Genomic DNA, 21,036 nt, shown 5'->3' with positions numbered 1-21,036 from the left:
TAAAAATATAAGATAAGAACACATGGCCTTCATCACACACACCTCCAACCCCCCCCCCCCCCACACACACACACACACACGCACACACGCACACACACACACACACACACTGTGACATGCAGGTGTGCACCTTCAGTCCAGTGTGTTTGTGTTTCACTCAATTTATCATTTTGTTTCTTTAATAACTTTTACCATTTATCTTCATTTTAATTCTGTTTTTTTCTTTCATATTTTTTTGTTGATTCTTTGTTCATTTTTTTCCTTTTAACTTTTTTTTACTTCATTTCTAAGTCCTTATATGCATAGTTTATTGTTTTATCCTTTGTCTAATTTTTATTCTTCTATTTAAAACACTTTCAGATTGTTGACTCAAGTGCTATGTAATTAATAATAATCCTAATAATAATAGTAATAATAATAATAAGTACTATACTTCTTCTTCTACTTCTTCTTCTTCTTCGTCTTATTATTATTGTTATTATTATTATTATTATTATTATTATTATTATTATTATTATTATTATTATTATATTAAATATTATTCACACACACACACACACACACACACACACACACACACACACACTATACCATTAGCTGGCTGCTTCAGGTTTAAGTGTAGCGGTGAAGACAAATCATGACTCGTCTCAGACACACACACACACACACACACAGAGAGAGAGAGACAGACAGAGAGACAGAGAGTGCTGGGATTATTTTGTTTTATTTTATTTTAGACAGAAGAAGAGAATATTGGTGTCTGCATTAAGTCACGTCTGTCCAAATCATTAACAACACTTAGTCTACTTAAACATACTGCCTACTTAGGCACCCTACTTTCCTACTGAATAAGTGATTATAGTTTTATAAGTGATAAAGTTGATGCTCATATCTACTTCCAAAACGAATAATAATTGTGTGTTATATATATATATATATATATATATATATATATATATATATATGCACAGTGCATCCGGAAAGTATTCACAGCGCTTCTCTTTTTCCACATTTTGTGATGTTACAGTCTTATTCCAAACTGGATTAAATTCATTATTTTCCTCAAAATTCTACAAACAATACTCCATAATGACAACGTGAAAGAAGTTTGTTTGAAATCTTTGCAAATTTATGAAAAATAAAAAACAAAAAAAGCACATGTACGTAAGTATTCACACCCTTTGCCATGACACTCAAAATTGAGCTCAGGTGCGTCTTGTTTCCACTGATCATCCTTCAGATGTTTCTACAGCGTGAGTGGAGGCCACCTGTGGTAAATTCAGTTGATTGGACATGATTTGGAAAGGCACACACCTGTCTGTATAAGGTCCCACAGTTAACACTGCATGTCAGAGCACAAACCAAGCCGTGAAGCCCAAGGAACTGGCTGTAGACCTCCGAGACGGGATTGTATCGAGGCACAGATGCATGCGTGAAGCATGGTGGTGGCAGCATCATGCTGTGGGGATGTTTTTCAGCAGCAGGAACTGGGAGACCAGTCCGGATCGAGGGAAAGGTGAATGCAGCGATGTACAGAGACATCCTTGATGAAAACCTGCTCCAGAGCGCTCTGGACCTCAGACTGGGGTGAAGGTTCATCTTCCAACAGGACAACGACCCTAAGCACACAGACAAGATAACAAAGGAGTGTCTACAGGACGACTCTGTGAATGTCCTTGAGTGTCCCAGCCGGAGCCCAGACTTGAACCCGATTGAACATCTCTGGAGAGATCTGAAAATGGCTGTGCACTGACGCTCCCCATCGGACCTGATGGAGCTCGAGAGGTCCTGCACAGAAGAATGGGAGAAACTGCCCAAAATAGTTGTGCCAGGCTTGTAGCATCATACTCAACAAGACTTGAGGCTGTTATTCGGTGCTAAAGGTGCTTCAACAAAGTATTGAGCAAAGGGTGTGAATACTTATGTACATGTGCTTTTTTGTTATTTATTTTTCATAAATTTGCAAAGATTTCAAACAAACTTCTTTCACGTGGTCATCATGGGGTTTTGTTTGTAGAATTTTCTGAGGAAAATAATGAATTTAATCCAGTTTGGAATAAGACTGTAACATCACACAATGTGGAGAAAGTGAAGCGCTGTGAATACTTTCCGGATGCACTGTATATGGATATATATATATATATATATGTGTGTGTGTGTGTGTGTGTGTGTGTGTGTGTGTGTGTGTGTGTGTTATTGACTGTGTTCATGTTGGCTTGCAGAATCGTTGATGTTTTCACTCTCGTCCTGTCGAACTCGCAAGACTTCAGCATCTCCGATCCGCTCTGTAACACACACACACACACACACACGCACACACACGCACACACACGCACACACACGCACACACACTGAATAAGATTAAAGTAATAAAATGGAGCTGGGTTTCCTCACTCTCTCCTTGATTTATTGTTAAACTCTACAGTGTTTATTACTCAGGACTCAGACCCCAGTGCAGTTTATGAAAAGCAGGAAGTGATGAGTGAAGCTCGTTTCTGTAAAACCTCCTGAATCTCAGGACTATTTTATAAAGTGCTAAGCTTCAGGTGCTTTTACAGGTTCTGCACAGAGTACTGAAAGGTCAGGAACCTGTTCTGCTTCAGGAAAGAGGAGGTGTGATACACTCGCCTTTTTTGAATCAAAAAAAGATTGAATCAGAGCACAGGATTCAATCAGAATTCAATTCAACCATCACATCCATCACATCCATCACATCCATCACATTCATCACATCCATCACATCCATCACATCCATCACATTCATCACATCCATCACATCCATCACATCCATCACATTCATCACATCCATCACATTCATCACATCCATCACATTCATCACATCCATCACATTCATCGGTTTCATCCATCACATCCATCACATCCATCACATTCATCGGTTTCATCCATCACATCCATCACATCCATCACATCCATCACATTCATCACATCCATCACATCCATCACATCCATCACATTCATCGGTTTCATCCATCACATCCATCACATTCATCGGTTTCATCCATCACATCCATCACATCCATCACATCCATCACATTCATCACATCCATCACATCCATCACATTCATCACATCCATCACATTCATCACATTCATCACATTCATCACATCACTTTTATCCATCACATCCATCACATCCATCACATTCATCACATCCATCACATTCATCACATCCATCACATTCATCGGTTTCATCCATCACATCCATCACATCCATCACATTCATTGGTTTCATCCATTACATCCATCACATCCATCGCTTTCATCCATTACATCCATCACATCCATTTATTATAACACACACACACACACACACACACACACACACACACACACACACACACACAGAGGAGGTGTTACCTGGTTTCTCTTTAACTGCTTTCTCTTTATCCATTTCTCCAGATGAACACACACTACAGTAAGAGACACAGACCCGTTAGTGTGTGTGTTGACTAGTGCGCTAACAAGAAATGACTTCATCACCCTTAAGTATCACCGGTACAGTGTGTCGGGACAATAACACACATCACACACATCACACACAGAGGAGTCAAGCTCAGAGTCAGTGTCAGGATCATGTGCTCCTCTATTTGCTGATGAATAATGAGTGGGAATTAGACCAGTGATTAATGTGATAATTACAATTAGGACTCACGTAGCAATACAGCCATCATCATCATATTAGTCTTTTTATTTTGAATTTTTAATCATCTCTTTAATCATCCCACAACTTCAGCATCATTGTCAAATTTGCGGACGACATGACGGTGATAGGCCTGACCACAGAGGACAAGGAAACAGCCTACAGACAAGACGTACGTTCTCTAACACACTGGTGCCAGGACAACAACCTGTCTCTAAACATCAACAAGACCAAGGAGCTCGTGGTGGACTTTAGGAGACAGGACAGAAAGCACAGCCCCATCACAATCCACAGAGCACCAGTGGAAAGGGTCAGCAGCTTCAAGTTCCTCGTGATCCACATCTCCGATGACTTAACATGGTCCGTCCATACAGAAGCCGTAATGAAGAAAGCTCACCAGTGGCTCTTCTTCCTAAGATGTCTGAGAACGTTTGGGATGAGTGCCAGCATCCTCAGATCATTCTACTCATGCACTGTGGAGAGCATCCTGTCTGGCTGCATCATCGTCTGGTATGGGAACAGTACGGATGCTGTATGAGGAACGTTAAGGGATCATTAAAGACTCCAGCCATCCAATCCATGCACTGTTCTCATTGCTACCATCTGGTAGACGATATCGCAGCATCAGAACCCGCACCAGCAGATTGAGGACCAGCTTTTCCCATCAGATCACCAGGTACCTAAACTGTTAATGACCCCATACCCGAGGAAATTAACACCCTGAACACTTATTCACTGGACTCAAATGCACATATCACACTTTCACTGATTATATAAATATATATATATATGAGTTGAGTGAGGTGAGTTCCCTTTTTGTTACATAACTATTTCCTTCTTTAGTCCATATTCTCTATCCTTGATTTTTTTTTCAGTTTAAAGGTGAGCTTTTGTGTTTATGGGGGGGGGGGGGGGGGGGGGGCAATCTTAGACGCTTCTCCTCAAGAAAGGTCTAACAACACCTGAGGTGTGAACTACACACAGGTGATTTTAATAATCTGAACACGGAGCTCAGAAAATCCACCTGCGTGACCCGACTCTGAACACCAGGAACTTTCCTCACGGAAATACAACGTAACTTTTGGACAGCATAAAGAGACGAAAACAATTAATGCTGTTTGTTAAGTGTGTACATGTTCCAGTCTGAATACAGAACTATGATGGGATGTGTATAAAGGCTATATTTAAAATACTGGAATAAACCCAGTCCCTCTTTTGGAACAGATTGTTTTTTGTATTTGGGACACGTCACCTCCTCATCCGGCGTTTTCGGCGTGTCTGAAGCGGAGGCTCGGTTTGAGCTGTAATGGGAAACTGTGGTGGTTGAAGGAGAGCTGGAGAATCACACATGGCCTGCTGGAGCATCCTGAGAACCAGCTCCTTCTCTGAAACACACACACACACACACACACACACACACACACACACACACACACACACACACACACACAGGTCAAAAACATGAACAATCAGCATAGGCTATTAATATAGTGTCTTTTCAGGCTGGCAAATAACTTCAGTAACTGCATTTGAATTTCAGTTCATTTAAATATATAAATGCTTTCAAATATTAATTTTGTTTAAAATTAGCATGAATTTTATGCTAGCACCAAATGAGAAAACATTTACATTTGTATTACATAAAACATGGAGCTGATAATTGGCCGTTTATATGATGAAATCTACACTTTTGGATATTCTGGTGTTTGGGAATTAACATATCGTCACATTTATTATTTCAATTACTAGTTGAACTGTTAGAGCTTTTTTTGGTGATTGAGCTGTGGACATGCTAGCAAGCAGGTAAAACGGAAGTTCTACTGTGCCCTAGTAACAGGACACGTTTGACATGAGGGATTCTGTCTAAAATCCCAGAGATACTTGGGTAATAATTACATTACACACCGATACATATAAACTAATCCTGTCTGAATAAGGCTTTAATCTCATTGACTGTCAGTAAGTCTGATCTACAGCATGTCAGGTGTGTTTCATCTAGTCTTAGTGTGTGGTCATGAATGTGGATGAACCCTAATATACACGCTCACATTGATGCTGGATATCAGTATCAAGGTAATATTATTATATATAACATATATAACACACTCATCTCTCTCTCTTTATCCTGACACACCACAGCAGTTCATTCGAATATAATTAAGTGCATTATTGGAGATACTGTATATGAGATGATTCCTTTTCTCTCGTTTCCAGTTACTAAGTTCATGCACAAATAGTTTTTAAAAAATGTCTAAATGTTTTTTTTAATTGAATTCTCACCTGGATCTCCAGCCAGAAGAAGCCACTGCTGTACGAGAGACAGCGAATCCGTCTGCAGGATCTGACACAACAGCTCCAACACCTCGGAAATTAAAAACAATTAGCAGTTATTATTATTATTATTTATTTTTATGAAGAAAAATGCTGTTTATTTTTCGGGAAGAAGTTGATGATTCTGACAGCCATTTTTCCAGCATGTGAAGGATAACATGGCTGTGGCTAAAATGTCAGCTGTAACATTTTAATATTGTGCAGCGTTTCTTTTCTTTTCTCTCTTTTTTTTTAGGCGAGCCTGTTTGTCAGATGTGAAATGGAAAGAAAAGCTCGGTGACACACGAGTGCTGCTAGAATGATCTAAAGAACAAGAGCAGATAAAGTGTGTAATTATCATTAACTATGACCACTCACTGTGTCAAACAGCAGCAGTATATCCCTGAATGTTCTTTCTTTCAGCTTTTTGCTAATCATGTACTCTGAAGACCTTCTAGCATTGTACGTGTGGGAGGATTACATTTTCTTCTGTTTTTGGGTGTGAAAAACTCTCTTTTCATTTATTTTGTTTAGAATGTTGTCATGTTTTGTGACATGTCATTATTTCCCTCTAAACTATTTTCCAGATTGAATTATATTAATCTAAAAGGCATCAAATCAGAACGAAATTCATTCTTTTGGTTAATTTTCTGTTCGATTTGGTTTCACAGCACATGATTGAACAAACTAAAAACCCCAGCCCTGCCTGAGGTGTGTGTAGTGATGGAAACGTCCTCGTTAAACTCATTTGATGGGCAAAAACACAGTGATGGAAAAAAGGTGAACAAATGTTTACCAAGTGTGTGTAAATAATAAAAATAATCAGAACATGGAGCCAGTACTAAATACATGGTGTGTGTTGATGTGTGTTTGGGTGTATTGAGGTGTGTATTGAGGTGTAATGAGGTGTGTTTTGTGTGTATTGAGGTGTGTTTGAGTGTATTGAGGTGTGTTGAGGTGTGTTGAGGTGTGTTGAGGTGTATTGAGGTGTGTTGAGGTGTGTTGAGGTGTGTTTGGGTGTGTTTGGGTATAATCAGGTGTGTTGAGGTGTGTTGAGGTGTGTTTGTGTATATTGAGGTGTGTTGAGGTGTGTTGAGGTGTGTTGAGGTGTGTTTGGGTATATTGAGGTGTGTTGAGGTGTGTTGAGGTGTGTTTGGGTATATTGAGGTGTGTTGAGGTGTGTTGAGGTGTGTTTGGGTATATTGAGGTGTGTTGAGGTGTGTTGAGGTGTGTTTGTGTATATTGAGGTATGTTGAGGTGTGTTGAGGTGTGTTTGGGTGTGTTTGGGTATATTGAGGTGTGTTGAGGTGTGTTGAGGTGTGTTTGGGTATATTGAGGTGTGTTGAGGTGTGTTGAGGTGTGTTTGTGTATATTGCGGTGTGTTGAGGTGTGTTGAGGTGTGTTTGGGTATATTGAGGTGTGTTGAGGTGTGTTTGGGTATATTGAGGTGTGTTGAGGTGTGTTTGGGTATATTGAGGTATATTGAGGTGTGTTGAGGTGTGTTTGGGTATATTGAGGTGTGTTGAGGTGTGTTGAGGTGTGTTTGTGTATATTGAGGTGTGTTGAGGTGTGTTGAGGTGTGTTTGGGTATATTGAGGTGTGTTGAGGTGTGTTGAGGTGTGTTTGTGTATATTGAGGTGTGTTGAGGTGTGTTTGTGTATATTGAGGTGTGTTGAGGTGTGTTGAGGTGTGTTTGTGTATATTGAGGTGTGTTGAGGTGTGTTTGGGTATATTGAGGTGTGTTGAGGTGTGTTGAGGTGTGTTGAGGTGTGTTGAGGTGTGTTTGGGTATATTGAGGTGTGTTGAGGTGTGTTTGTGTATATTGAGGTGTGTTGAGGTGTGTTGAGGTGTGTTGAGGTGTGTTTGGGTATATTGAGGTGTGTTGAGGTGTGTTTGGGTATATTGAGGTGTGTTGAGGTGTGTTTGTGTATATTGAGGTGTGTTGAGGTGTGTTGAGGTGTGTTTGGGTATATTGAGGTATATTGAGGTGTGTTGAGGTGTGTTGAGGTGTGTTTGTGTATATTGAGGTGTGTTGAGGTGTGTTGAGGTGTGTTTGGGTATATTGAGGTGTGTTGAGGTGTGTTGAGGTGTGTTTGTGTATATTGAGGTGTGTTGAGGTGTGTTTGTGTATATTGAGGTGTGTTGAGGTGTGTTGAGGTGTGTTTGTGTATATTGAGGTGTGTTGAGGTGTGTTTGTGTATATTGAGGTGTGTTGAGGTGTGTTGAGGTGTGTTTGTGTATATTGAGGTGTGTTGAGGTGTGTTTGGGTATATTGAGGTGTGTTGAGGTGTGTTGAGGTGTGTTGAGGTGTGTTGAGGTGTGTTGAGGTGTGTTTGTGTATATTGAGGTGTGTTGAGGTGTGTTGAGGTGTGTTTGTGTATATTGAGGTGTGTTGAGGTGTGTTGAGGTGTGTTTGGGTATATTGAGGTGTGTTGAGGTGTGTTTGGGTATATTGAGGTGTGTTGAGGTGTGTTGAGGTGTGTTTGTGTATATTGAGGTGTGTTGAGGTGTGTTGAGGTGTGTTTGGGTATATTGAGGTGTGTTGAGGTGTGTTGAGGTGTGTTTGTGTATATTGCGGTGTGTTGAGGTGTGTTGAGGTGTGTTTGGGTATATTGAGGTGTGTTGAGGTGTGTTTGGGTATATTGAGGTGTGTTGAGGTGTGTTTGGGTATATTGAGGTATATTGAGGTGTGTTGAGGTGTGTTGAGGTGTGTTTGGGTATATTGAGGTGTGTTGAGGTGTGTTGAGGTGTGTTTGTGTATATTGAGGTGTGTTGAGGTGTGTTGAGGTGTGTTTGGGTATATTGAGGTGTGTTGAGGTGTGTTGAGGTGTGTTTGTGTATATTGAGGTGTGTTGAGGTGTGTTTGTGTATATTGAGGTGTGTTGAGGTGTGTTGAGGTGTGTTTGTGTATATTGAGGTGTGTTGAGGTGTGTTTGGGTATATTGAGGTGTGTTGAGGTGTGTTGAGGTGTGTTGAGGTGTGTTGAGGTGTGTTTGGGTATATTGAGGTGTGTTGAGGTGTGTTTGTGTATATTGAGGTGTGTTGAGGTGTGTTGAGGTGTGTTGAGGTGTGTTTGGGTATATTGAGGTGTGTTGAGGTGTGTTTGGGTATATTGAGGTGTGTTGAGGTGTGTTTGTGTATATTGAGGTGTGTTGAGGTGTGTTGAGGTGTGTTTGGGTATATTGAGGTATATTGAGGTGTGTTGAGGTGTGTTGAGGTGTGTTTGTGTATATTGAGGTGTGTTGAGGTGTGTTGAGGTGTGTTTGGGTATATTGAGGTGTGTTGAGGTGTGTTGAGGTGTGTTTGTGTATATTGAGGTGTGTTGAGGTGTGTTTGTGTATATTGAGGTGTGTTGAGGTGTGTTGAGGTGTGTTTGTGTATATTGAGGTGTGTTGAGGTGTGTTTGTGTATATTGAGGTGTGTTGAGGTGTGTTGAGGTGTGTTTGTGTATATTGAGGTGTGTTGAGGTGTGTTTGGGTATATTGAGGTGTGTTGAGGTGTGTTGAGGTGTGTTGAGGTGTGTTGAGGTGTGTTGAGGTGTGTTTGTGTATATTGAGGTGTGTTGAGGTGTGTTGAGGTGTGTTTGTGTATATTGAGGTGTGTTGAGGTGTGTTGAGGTGTGTTTGGGTATATTGAGGTGTGTTGAGGTGTGTTTGGGTATATTGAGGTGTGTTGAGGTGTGTTGAGGTGTGTTTGTGTATATTGAGGTGTGTTGAGGTGTGTTTGGGTATATTGAGGTGTGTTGAGGTGTGTTTGGGTATATTGAGGTGTGTTGAGGTGTGTTTGTGTATATTGAGGTGTGTTGAGGTGTGTTGAGGTGTGTTTGTGTATATTGAGGTGTGTTGAGGTGTGTTTGGGTATATTGAGGTGTGTTGAGGTGTGTTGAGGTGTGTTGAGGTGTGTTGAGGTGTGTTTGTGTATATTGAGGTGTGTTGAGGTGTGTTGAGGTGTGTTTGTGTATATTGAGGTGTGTTGAGGTGTGTTGAGGTGTGTTGAGGTGTGTTGAGGTGTGTTGAGGTGTGTTTGGGTATATTGAGGTGTGTTGAGGTGTGTTTGGGTATATTGAGGTGTGTTGAGGTGTGTTGAGGTGTGTTTGGGTATATTGAGGTGTGTTGAGGTGTGTTTGTGTATATTGAGGTGTGTTGAGGTGTGTTGAGGTGTGTTTGGGTATATTGAGGTGTGTTGAGGTGTGTTTGGGTATATTGAGGTGTGTTGAGGTGTGTTGAGGTGTGTTGAGGTGTGTTTGTGTATATTGAGGTGTGTTGAGGTGTGTTGAGGTGTGTTTGTGTATATTGAGGTGTGTTGAGGTGTGTTGAGGTGTGTTTGTGTATATTGAGGTGTGTTGAGGTGTGTTGAGGTGTGTTTGTGTATATTGAGGTGTGTTGAGGTGTGTTTGTGTATATTGAGGTGTGTTGAGGTGTGTTGAGGTGTGTTTGGGTATATTGAGGTGTGTTGAGGTGTGTTGAGGTGTGTTTGTGTATATTGAGGTGTGTTGAGGTGTGTTGAGGTGTGTTGAATGGTAAATGGTCTGCACTTGTATAGCACTTTTTAACCTTAGTGGTTCTACAAAGTACTTTACACTGTTTCTCGTTTCACATTCACACACACACATCTAGCCTGCCATCAGTAGCAACTTGGGGTTCAGTGTCTTGGACACTTTGGCATGTGGAGACACATGGGCCTGGGATTGAACTCAGCTGACAAACCACCTGAGCCCGATTTTAAGGTGTGTTTGGGTGTGTTGAGATGTGTTTGGTTGTGTTGAAGTGTGTTTGGTTGTGTTGAAGTGTGTTTGGTGTGTTCAGGTGTGTTACCCTGAGCTCTTGCCCCTCTAGGCTGATGGTTCCTGGTTGTATCTGTGAAGCCTGAGGTGTACGAGCTCCTGGATGTGTGTTTGGAGTGTGGAAGTCACGCCGTTTGGTTCTCCAGGATGTTGGAGGAATTATGCGACCCGTTTCAGATGAGTACTGGGTCTTCCTACGCATCGGCTCCTCCTCTCTGATAATCTACACAAATGCAAATTTATCTGAATCTGAGGAATCATGGGAAAAAAATCACCCAGTAGTCAAAGCATTCAGTTGTGTGATACTGTAATGTTCCTGTACTGATGTGACTCTGGCAGGTCTGGGGAGGGGCCAGGGTGGGCCAGTGCCCTTGTTACAACATGCTTGGCCTCCTGCAGAAGAAGTTGAATCTGAGATAATTATTGCATACACTATGTCACCTGATCTGGATCAGAAGGAGATTTTTCACACTAAGCTAAGCTGGAAGTGTACCAAAGTATCAAAACTGATCTGGCAGTCTGCCGTCTGCCGAAGGTGACTCAGTTTCACACTAACGTGTACCGATGCTTCCCGAGGTTCCGACAGGCCATACACATGGTTACCACTCTCCATTAATGGGAATATGGCTGAGCATCTTGTCTGAGTTTTTTTTCTCCATCTGGAGGCAGTGGGAGTCTGGACAAAAAAACAGGTTATTACCAGAAGAGAAGTTGAAGTGTCCTCAGGCAGGATGAGCTCCAGCAGACCAGAAGGTACTACCATCACGTGATTCCGTTTCAGAAAATATTCTATGTGCTAGACAAGACATTGTATATCCAAGTCTAAAACCATGACTGCCATCCCTGTACCTTTATACTCTAGAGCAGTGGTCACCAACCCTGTTCCTAGAGATCTACCTTCCTGAAGACTTTAGCTCCAACCATAATGGTGCCCACCTGACCATCTGATCATTTCTTTAAGAAGTTCTTGGTCGACTAAAACAGGTGAGTTAGATTTTGGTTGGAGATGAAACCTGCAGGAAGGAAGATCTCAAGGGTTGGTGACCACTGGTCTAGACGGTAAAATTAGAGCAGCTTGGGGAAGGTCTAGCTCCTACACCAGTGAGCTTCACTATTCAGTTATTCCAGCATAATGGTGGCTTCTTCAGTACAAATGACAAATAATTTCAATCACAAATTGTCACTGCAAGTCTGGATAGTTTTATAATGGACCAGATAGAGAGATAACCAAGTGCTTCATTTAATATCATTAAAGCTCCTGTTGAGACCACTGAGTACTGTACTGTACTGTACGCTCAAAACTCCCCCATACACCCCATCACCAGTCCTGTTTCTGAGGAAGCCATGCAGAGATTGATGTTTGAGAGGTGCAGGGTTTTGACTCTGTGGGCCAGTCATCCAGAATACAAAACAACACAAGGTGTTGTAGGAATATCAATCTTGACACTGATTACAGCAGTGGAGACAAAATATTGCCCTTCATTTACCATCAGTTTTTTTCAGAGCGTTCATTATCCTGACGTTCTACTGCATGGTAATGTACCTTCTTCAGATTCTTTCCATCTCTCTCCATGGACCTGGCTGTATAAATATTAATGAGGCGTATGCAGGAATATTTTTTAATCCCAGTCCCACCTGCTGTGGGAGGAATTCTGACTGAACCCAACCATTCGGGCAGTTATTATTTTCCTTTGTACCTTCTCACAAAATGAGAGAAAATATATGAATTGAGTTATTATTTTCTTGTTTTGTTTAGCATTACTTCATTTATTTTTCAGTCTCTAGTGCACCCATTAACTGTATATGTATGCTATCATCCATACTATTTTTATATATATTTATAATATATATATATTTTTCCGCCTATTATAGTTTTGAAACGTGCCTAATTTTGTTTAAAAGGTCTCATACAATAGATGTACATGCATTACGCAGTACGCGTTGTTCGCCAGCAGCCAGTGAAGACCAGCGGTGGCTCTTTTGTTACCAAATTACATAGGTTATTACAGGAAGTATGTCTGGAATTACTGACGACTCGTTTCAGCTGTTCAGAATCAGTTCCCTCTTTTGCGAGTCAATAACTCCGTTTGTCGTGCACTTTGATTTTTGAAACTTTGCAGACTTTTTACATTCACAAACCGCTCTATAACACACTACATGAAAGGTGATACAGGAAAATGTATCAAATTAAATGCATTAAACTAATGAAGGTCTGTATGTTCCTCTACCTCGTGTTCAGATCTTTTACTGGCAGCTGCAGCTGAGAGACTGACTTTAGTTGCCAGGTCCTTCAGTTCCTCTCTCCACGCTTCAGAAATCATAGCTGTGGAAGAGAAGAAGATAAACAATCAGTGACTTAGAGGAAATTATTCTAACCACACCTTCTATCATGACATCATAAATCATTTAATGTTTAAATGTTTTATTATTACACTGTTGTGATGTCAGAGGTATTGATGGAGTGTTTGTTATGATGGAGGTATTGATGGAGTGTTTGTTATGATGATGGAGGTATTGATGGAGTGTTTGTTATGATGGTGGAGGTATTGATGGAGTGTTTGTTATGATGGAGGTATTGATGGAGTGTTTGTTATGATGGAGGTATTGATGGAGTGTTTGTTATGATGGAGGTATTGATGGAGTGTTTGTTATGATGGAGGTATTGATGGAGTGTTTGTTATGATGATGGAGGTATTGATGGAGTGTTTGTTATGATGGTGGTATTGATGGAGTGTTTGTTATGATGATGGAGGTATTGATGGAGTGTTTGTTATGATGATGGAGGTATTGATGGAGTGTTTGTTATGATGGAGGTATTGATGGAGTGTTTGTTATGATGATGGAGGTATTGATGGAGTGTTTGTTATGATGGAGGTATTGATGGAGTGTTTGTTATGATGGAGGTATTGATGGAGTGTTTGTTATGATGGAGGTATTGATGGAGTGTTTGTTATGATGATGGAGGTATTGATGGAGTGTTTGTTATGATGGAGGTATTGATGGAGTGTTTGTTATGATGGAGGTATTGATGGAGTGTTTGTTATGATGATGGAGGTATTGATGGAGTGTTTGTTATGATGGAGGTATTGATGGAGTGTTTGTTATGATGATGGAGGTATTGATGGAGTGTTTGTTATGATGGCGGTATTGATGGAGTGTTTGTTATGATGGAGGTATTGATGGAGTGTTTGTTATGATGATGGAGGTATTGATGGAGTGTTTGTTATGATGGAGGTATTGATGGAGTGTTTGTTATGATGGAGGTATTGATGGAGTGTTTGTTATGATGGAGGTATTGATGGAGTGTTTGTTATGATGGAGGTATTGATGGAGTGTTTGTTATGATGGAGGTATTGATGGAGTGTTTGTTATGATGATGGAGGTATTGATGGAGTGTTTGTTATGATGGAGGTATTGATGGAGTGTTTGTTATGATGATGGAGGTATTGATGGAGTGTTTGTTATGATGGAGGTATTGATGGAGTGTTTGTTATGATGGAGGTATTGATGGAGTGTTTGTTATGATGGAGGTATTGATGGAGTGTTTGTTATGATGATGGAGGTATTGATGGAGTGTTTGTTATGATGATGGAGGTATTGATGGAGTGTTTGTTATGATGGAGGTATTGATGGAGTGTTTGTTATGATGATGGAGGTATTGATGGAGTGTTTGTTATGATGGAGGTATTGATGGAGTGTTTGTTATGATGGAGGTATTGATGGAGTGTTTGTTATGATGGAGGTATTGATGGAGTGTTTGTTATGATGATGGAGGTATTGATGGAGTGTTTGTTATGATGGAGGTATTGATGGAGTGTTTGTTATGATGGAGGTATTGATGGAGTGTTTGTTATGATGGAGGTATTGATGGAGTGTTTGTTATGATGGAGGTATTGATGGAGTGTTTGTTATGATGATGGAGGTATTGATGGAGTGTTTGTTATGATGGAGGTATTGATGGAGTGTTTGTTATGATGGAGGTATTGATGGAGTGTTTGTTATGATGATGGAGGTATTGATGGAGTGTTTGTTATGATGGAGGTATTGATGGAGTGTTTGTTATGATGGAGGTATTGATGGAGTGTTTGTTATGATGATGGAGGTATTGATGGAGTGTTTGTTATGATGGAGGTATTGATGGAGTGTTTGTTATGATGATGGAGGTATTGATGGAGTGTTTGTTATGATGGAGGTATTGATGGAGTGTTTGTTATGATGGAGGTATTGATGGAGTGTTTGTTATGATGGAGGTATTGATGGAGTGTTTGTTATGATGGAGGTATTGATGGAGTGTTTGTTATGATGATGGAGGTATTGATGGAGTGTTTGTTATGATGGAGGTATTGATGGAGTGTTTGTTATGATGGCGGTATTGATGGAGTGTTTGTTATGATGGAGGTATTGATGGAGTGTTTGTTATGATGATGGAGGTATTGATGGAGTGTTTGTTATGATGGAGGTATTGATGGAGTGTTTGTTATGATGGAGGTATTGATGGAGTGTTTGTTATGATGGAGGTATTGATGGAGTGTTTGTTATGATGGAGGTATTGATGGAGTGTTTGTTATGATGGAGGTATTGATGGAGTGTTTGTTATGATGATGGAGGTATTGATGGAGTGTTTGTTATGATGGAGGTATTGATGGAGTGTTTGTTATGATGATGGAGGTATTGATGGAGTGTTTGTTATGATGGAGGTATTGATGGAGTGTTTGTTATGATGGAGGTATTGATGGAGTGTTTGTTATGATGGAGGTATTGATGGAGTGTTTGTTATGATGATGGAGGTATTGATGGAGTGTTTGTTATGATGATGGAGGTATTGATGGAGTGTTTGTTATGATGGAGGTATTGATGGAGTGTTTGTTATGATGATGGAGGTATTGATGGAGTGTTTGTTATGATGGAGGTATTGATGGAGTGTTTGTTATGATGGAGGTATTGATGGAGTGTTTGTTATGATGGAGGTATTGATGGAGTGTTTGTTATGATGATGGAGGTATTGATGGAGTGTTTGTTATGATGGAGGTATTGATGGAGTGTTTGTTATGATGGAGGTATTGATGGAGTGTTTGTTATGATGATGGAGGTATTGATGGAGTGTTTGTTATGATGGAGGTATTGATGGAGTGTTTGTTATGATGATGGAGGTATTGATGGAGTGTTTGTTATGATGGAGGTATTGATGGAGTGTTTGTTATGATGGAGGTATTGATGGAGTGTTTGTTATGATGATGGAGGTATTGATGGAGTGTTTGTTATGATGGAGGTATTGATGGAGTGTTTGTTATGATGGAGGTATTGATGGAGTGTTTGTTATGATGATGGAGGTATTGATGGAGTGTTTGTTATGATGGAGGTATTGATGGAGTGTTTGTTATGATGATGGAGGTATTGATGGAGTGTTTGTTATGATGGAGGTATTGATGGAGTGTTTGTTATGATGGAGGTATTGATGGAGTGTTTGTTATGATGATGGAGGTATTGATGGAGTGTTTGTTATGATGGAGGTATTGATGGAGTGTTTGTTATGATGATGGAGGTATTGATGGAGTGTTTGTTATGATGGAGGTATTGATGGAGTGTTTGTTATGATGGAGGTATTGATGGAGTGTTTGTTATGATGATGGAGGTATTGATGGAGTGTTTGTTATGATGGAGGTATTGATGGAGTGTTTGTTATGATGATGGAGGTATTGATGGAGTGTTTGTTATGATGATGGAGGTATTGATGGAGTGTTTGTTATGATGATGGAGGTATTGATGGAGTGTTTGTTATGATGGAGGTATTGATGGAGTGTTTGTTATGATGATGGAGGTATTGATGGAGTGTTTGTTATGATGATGGAGGTATTGATGGAGTGTTTGTTATGATGGAGGTATTGATGGAGTGTTTGTTATGATGATGGAGGTATTGATGGAGTGTTTGTTATGATGATGGAGGTATTGATGGAGTGTTTGTTATGATGGAGGTATTGATGGAGTGTTTGTTATGATGATGGAGGTATTGATGGAGTGTTTGTTATGATGGAGGTATTGATGGAGTGTTTGTTATGATGATGGTGGTATTGATGGAGTGTTTGTTATGATGATGGAGGTATTGATGGAGTGTTTGTTATGATGGAGGTATTGATGGAGTGTTTGTTATGATGGAGGTATTGATGGAGTGTTTGTTATGATGGAGGTATTGATGGAGTGTTTGTTATGATGATGGAGGTATTGATGGAGTGTTTGTTATGATGGAGGTATTGATGGAGTGTTTGTTATGATGATGGTGGTATTGATGGAGTGTTTGTTATGATGATGGAGGTATTGATGGAGTGTTTGTTATGATGGAGGTATTGATGGAGTGTTTGTTATGATGGAGGTATTGATGGAGTGTTTGTTATGATGGAGGTATTGATGGAGTGTTTGTTATGATGATGGAGGTATTGATGGAGTGTTTGTTATGATGGAGGTATTGATGGAGTGTTTGTTATGATGATGGAGGTATTGATGGAGTGTTTGTTATGATGGAGGTATTGATGGAGTGTTTGTTATGATGATGGAGGTATTGATGGAGTGTTTGTTATGATGGAGGTATTGATGGAGTGTTTGTTATGATGGAGGTATTGATGGAGTGTTTGTTATGATGGAGGTATTGATGGCGTGTTTGTTATGATGATGGAGGTATTGATGGAGTGTTTGTTATGATGGAGGTATTGATGGAGTGTTTGTTATGATGGAGGTATTGATGGAGTGTTTGTTATGATGATGGAGGTATTGATGGAGTGTTAAACTGCAGAAGTGCAGTATCTCCTGATTTCAGTGTAAATGTTACAAGCTGCTCTGTTTGACTGATTTTGGAAAGCTTTGGTGCGGCAGGATTTAGAGACGGTGAATAAATGAGATGATAAACAGTGAAGTCTGGAAGAATCACTGCAGAGAAGGTTTTTTTTATATCTTTATGTAAAAATGAATAGAATGCAGTATGCAAGTAATAAATATTATGTGGGGTGATGCTGTGGAGTTGCTGTGACTGAACTGATTACTATGACAGTAAATAAACATGCTTTAATGGTGGTGTTCATCTCTCACCTGCAGCCTGCTTGGCTCCGTCAGCTCGGGTGAAAGTGGTGTGATACGGTAGAGACATGGGCGTGTGATTAGAGCTGGAGGAAACTTGACTCCTGATCAGTGGATGTGGGAAGAGTGGAGTGTTGCTGTACCAATCATCATTCACGATACACACCAGACTTCCATTCAAACCTGCAGCCATTATAAACACATCAGTTCACACTAGCACCGAGCTCTCACTACATATACTGTCATCTAGTTCCACACAAACACACAAACACACACACACACACACACACACTAACACACTAACACACACTGACACACACTGACACACACTTATATGCTCTTACACACACTGACCCACACTAACACACTGACACACACTGACACATACACTCACACACTAACACACACTGACACACACTGACACACACTGACACACACTTATATGCTCTTACACACACTGACCCACACTAACACACTGACACACACTGACACATACACTCACACACTAACACACACTGACACACACTGACACACACTGACACACACTTATATGCTCTTACACACACTGACCCACACTAACACATTGACACACACTGACACATACTAACACACACTAACACACACTGACACACACTAACACACACTAACACACACTAACACACACTGACACACACTAACACACACTGACCCACACTAACACACACTAACACACTGACACACACTAACACACACTGACAGATACTAACACACACTGACCCACACTAACACACACTGACACACACTAACACAAACTGACACACACTAACACACACTGACACACACTAACACACTGACCCACACTAACACACACTGACACACACTAACACAAACTGACACACACTAACACACACTGACCCACACTAACACACACTGACACACACTGACACACACTGACACACACTAACACACACTAACACACACTGACACACACTAACACACACTGACACACACTAACACACTGACCCACACTAACACACACTAACACACACTGACACACACTAACACATTGATCCACACTAACACACACTGACACACACTAACACACACTGACACACACTAACACACACTAACACACACTGACACACACTAACACACACTGACACACACTAACACATTGATCCACACTAACACACACTGACCCACACTAACACACTGACCCACACTAACACACTGACCCACACTGACACATACTAACACACACTAACACACACTGACACACACTAACACACACTGACACACACTAACACACACTGACACACACTAACACATTGATCCACACTAACACACACTGACCCACACTAACACACTGACCCACACTAACACACTGACCCACACTAACACACTGACCCACACTAACACACACTGACACACACTGACACACACTAACACATTGATCCACACTAACACACACTAACACACACTAACACACACTGACCCACACTAACACACTGACCCACACTAACACACTGACACACACTAACACACACTGACACACACTAACACACTGACACACACTAACACACACTGACACACAGTTTGAGTCCACGCTGAACTTCACACCAAGCAGCACATCCTCAACACTTCATCTCCACAACATCAGAGGAACACAACTCTCACTTTCGGTAATGCACTAACAGGAAGTATATGCTGTTTCCCGGTCAAGGGCAAATTACGTCAAACGCACGTAATGCGATGGCGCTAGCATTAGCAAAATAGCCGAACAGATAACAAAAAACAATCGGTCCATTTTACGGTTTATGTTAATGTTTCCTTTTATTCCCAACAAGAGCACAGTCACCGCCAGACGCAGGCGTAATCGTCTCCGCAGGTGAATTTTGTAAGCTGTTGTTATGGCTACTGGTGATGTAAACATTTCTTTCTCTGTTCAGCAGCTCAGCCTGATATAGCCCCGCCCATCCGCTACGCACAGAAAGCTGCAACCGTTGAGCGCACCAAGTGTCCATCGTTCCTCGCTTGTTTTTTGCCGGGTGAATGAGTGCACCATCCAGGAACTTAAAGTTCATTTTGTTTTTTGGGGTTGTTCAGTCTGAACACACTAATCACACTATTTATACTACAAATGGCGTAGAATAGTGCACAAGTGTGCGATTTGGGACGCACCACTGGACAGCTGCTCTTTAACATCGACCCTTTCACAGCTGCCCTGTAACAGCTGCCCTTAGACTTCCACTGTAGGTGCGTTTGGAGTAAACAGATTTAAGGGGACTTTAAGGGGAAGTAGAGAGTACACTGAAGCTTACCAGATATGTGTTTGACTCTGTTAGGGTGAGGGTTGTGTCTGGAGAAAAACGAGTGATGGCTGAGCGCGCCGAAGCGAGCACTGCTGCTAGTGCTCACTCTTGGGCTTACTTTCTTAAGATCAGACATTAAGGGTGCAGGAGTTTTAGTCTTCAAGGCTTCCTGGTCATCTCTCTCTCGCTTCTCACTCGACTCCATGACCTGAGGAGGAAAAACACAACGACAACCAATCATTAATGTAACGCTCAGAGACGTGCTGCTCGGATTGTGGACTTTTCTGTTTGGTTCTGTTGGATTTGAGCACAGATTTTAATTCTATACACCATGAAATTTTAATGTGCAAACCTGAAGAAATGTCCATGAGCCAACAAAAGTACCACATGGTGTTCCCCAGGGTTCTGTTCTAATATAATTCACACTCATGATGCTGAATTATTTCTGATTTGACGACACACAACTACGATTATAATTTCAGCACCGCGTTTATGGAAAATGGAGACTGATCTGGAGATAAAAGCTTTGATGGATTCAAAATACTGGCACATAGAAGTACTGATGTTAGGCAGCAAATCCAGATGTGTTAACCCGAGTTCATCATGAGTGGCAGAGAAATGGCATGTCGAAGATTACACTCAGCTAAAAAAGTGTCAATTTCGCCTATTTATGGAGACTTTTGGGACACCGTGTATATAATTAGTATACTGCTTTGTCTCCCATGTGTCTCTCATAACTGAGAACTGCTCTGACAAACACATTATAATTCATATAAAATAGTTTTAACAGAGATCTCACCTCGTGTCTCTCACTCTCTCTGCTGTGGGTTTGTTGTTCCTCGAGATCTGCGCTAATCCTCTCACTGCTGTGTGTGTGTGTGTTTATTGTTACTAGGTAACACACAATTAACATGAGCACTCTGTGTT

The 21,036-nt window shown here is 40.8% G+C and overlaps 1 protein-coding gene across 1 annotated transcript; it reads right to left on the bottom strand.

Annotated features, from left to right (window-relative positions):
* Positions 1 to 2,138: 2,138 nt before the first annotated feature.
* tbata (thymus, brain and testes associated) lies at positions 2,139 to 20,952 on the bottom strand. The gene is made up of 9 exons (XM_017482786.3): positions 20,909 to 20,952; positions 20,119 to 20,317; positions 17,831 to 18,001; positions 12,982 to 13,076; positions 10,785 to 10,976; positions 5,941 to 6,022; positions 4,913 to 5,045; positions 3,378 to 3,430; positions 2,139 to 2,285 (listed from the first exon to the last, which is right to left on the bottom strand). Exons 2-9 carry the CDS (start codon positions 20,312 to 20,314, stop codon positions 2,194 to 2,196), a joined length of 1,014 nt encoding a protein of 337 aa, XP_017338275.1. The 5' UTR covers positions 20,315 to 20,317; positions 20,909 to 20,952; the 3' UTR covers positions 2,139 to 2,193.
* Between the last annotated feature and the right edge of the window lie 84 nt (positions 20,953 to 21,036).

The sequence above is a fragment of the Ictalurus punctatus genome, chromosome 13 (genome assembly GCF_001660625.3).
Source record: "Ictalurus punctatus breed USDA103 chromosome 13, Coco_2.0, whole genome shotgun sequence".
Taxonomy (NCBI): Eukaryota; Metazoa; Chordata; class Actinopteri; order Siluriformes; family Ictaluridae; genus Ictalurus; species Ictalurus punctatus.
This window is presented reverse-complemented; position numbering and strand designations above follow the sequence as displayed.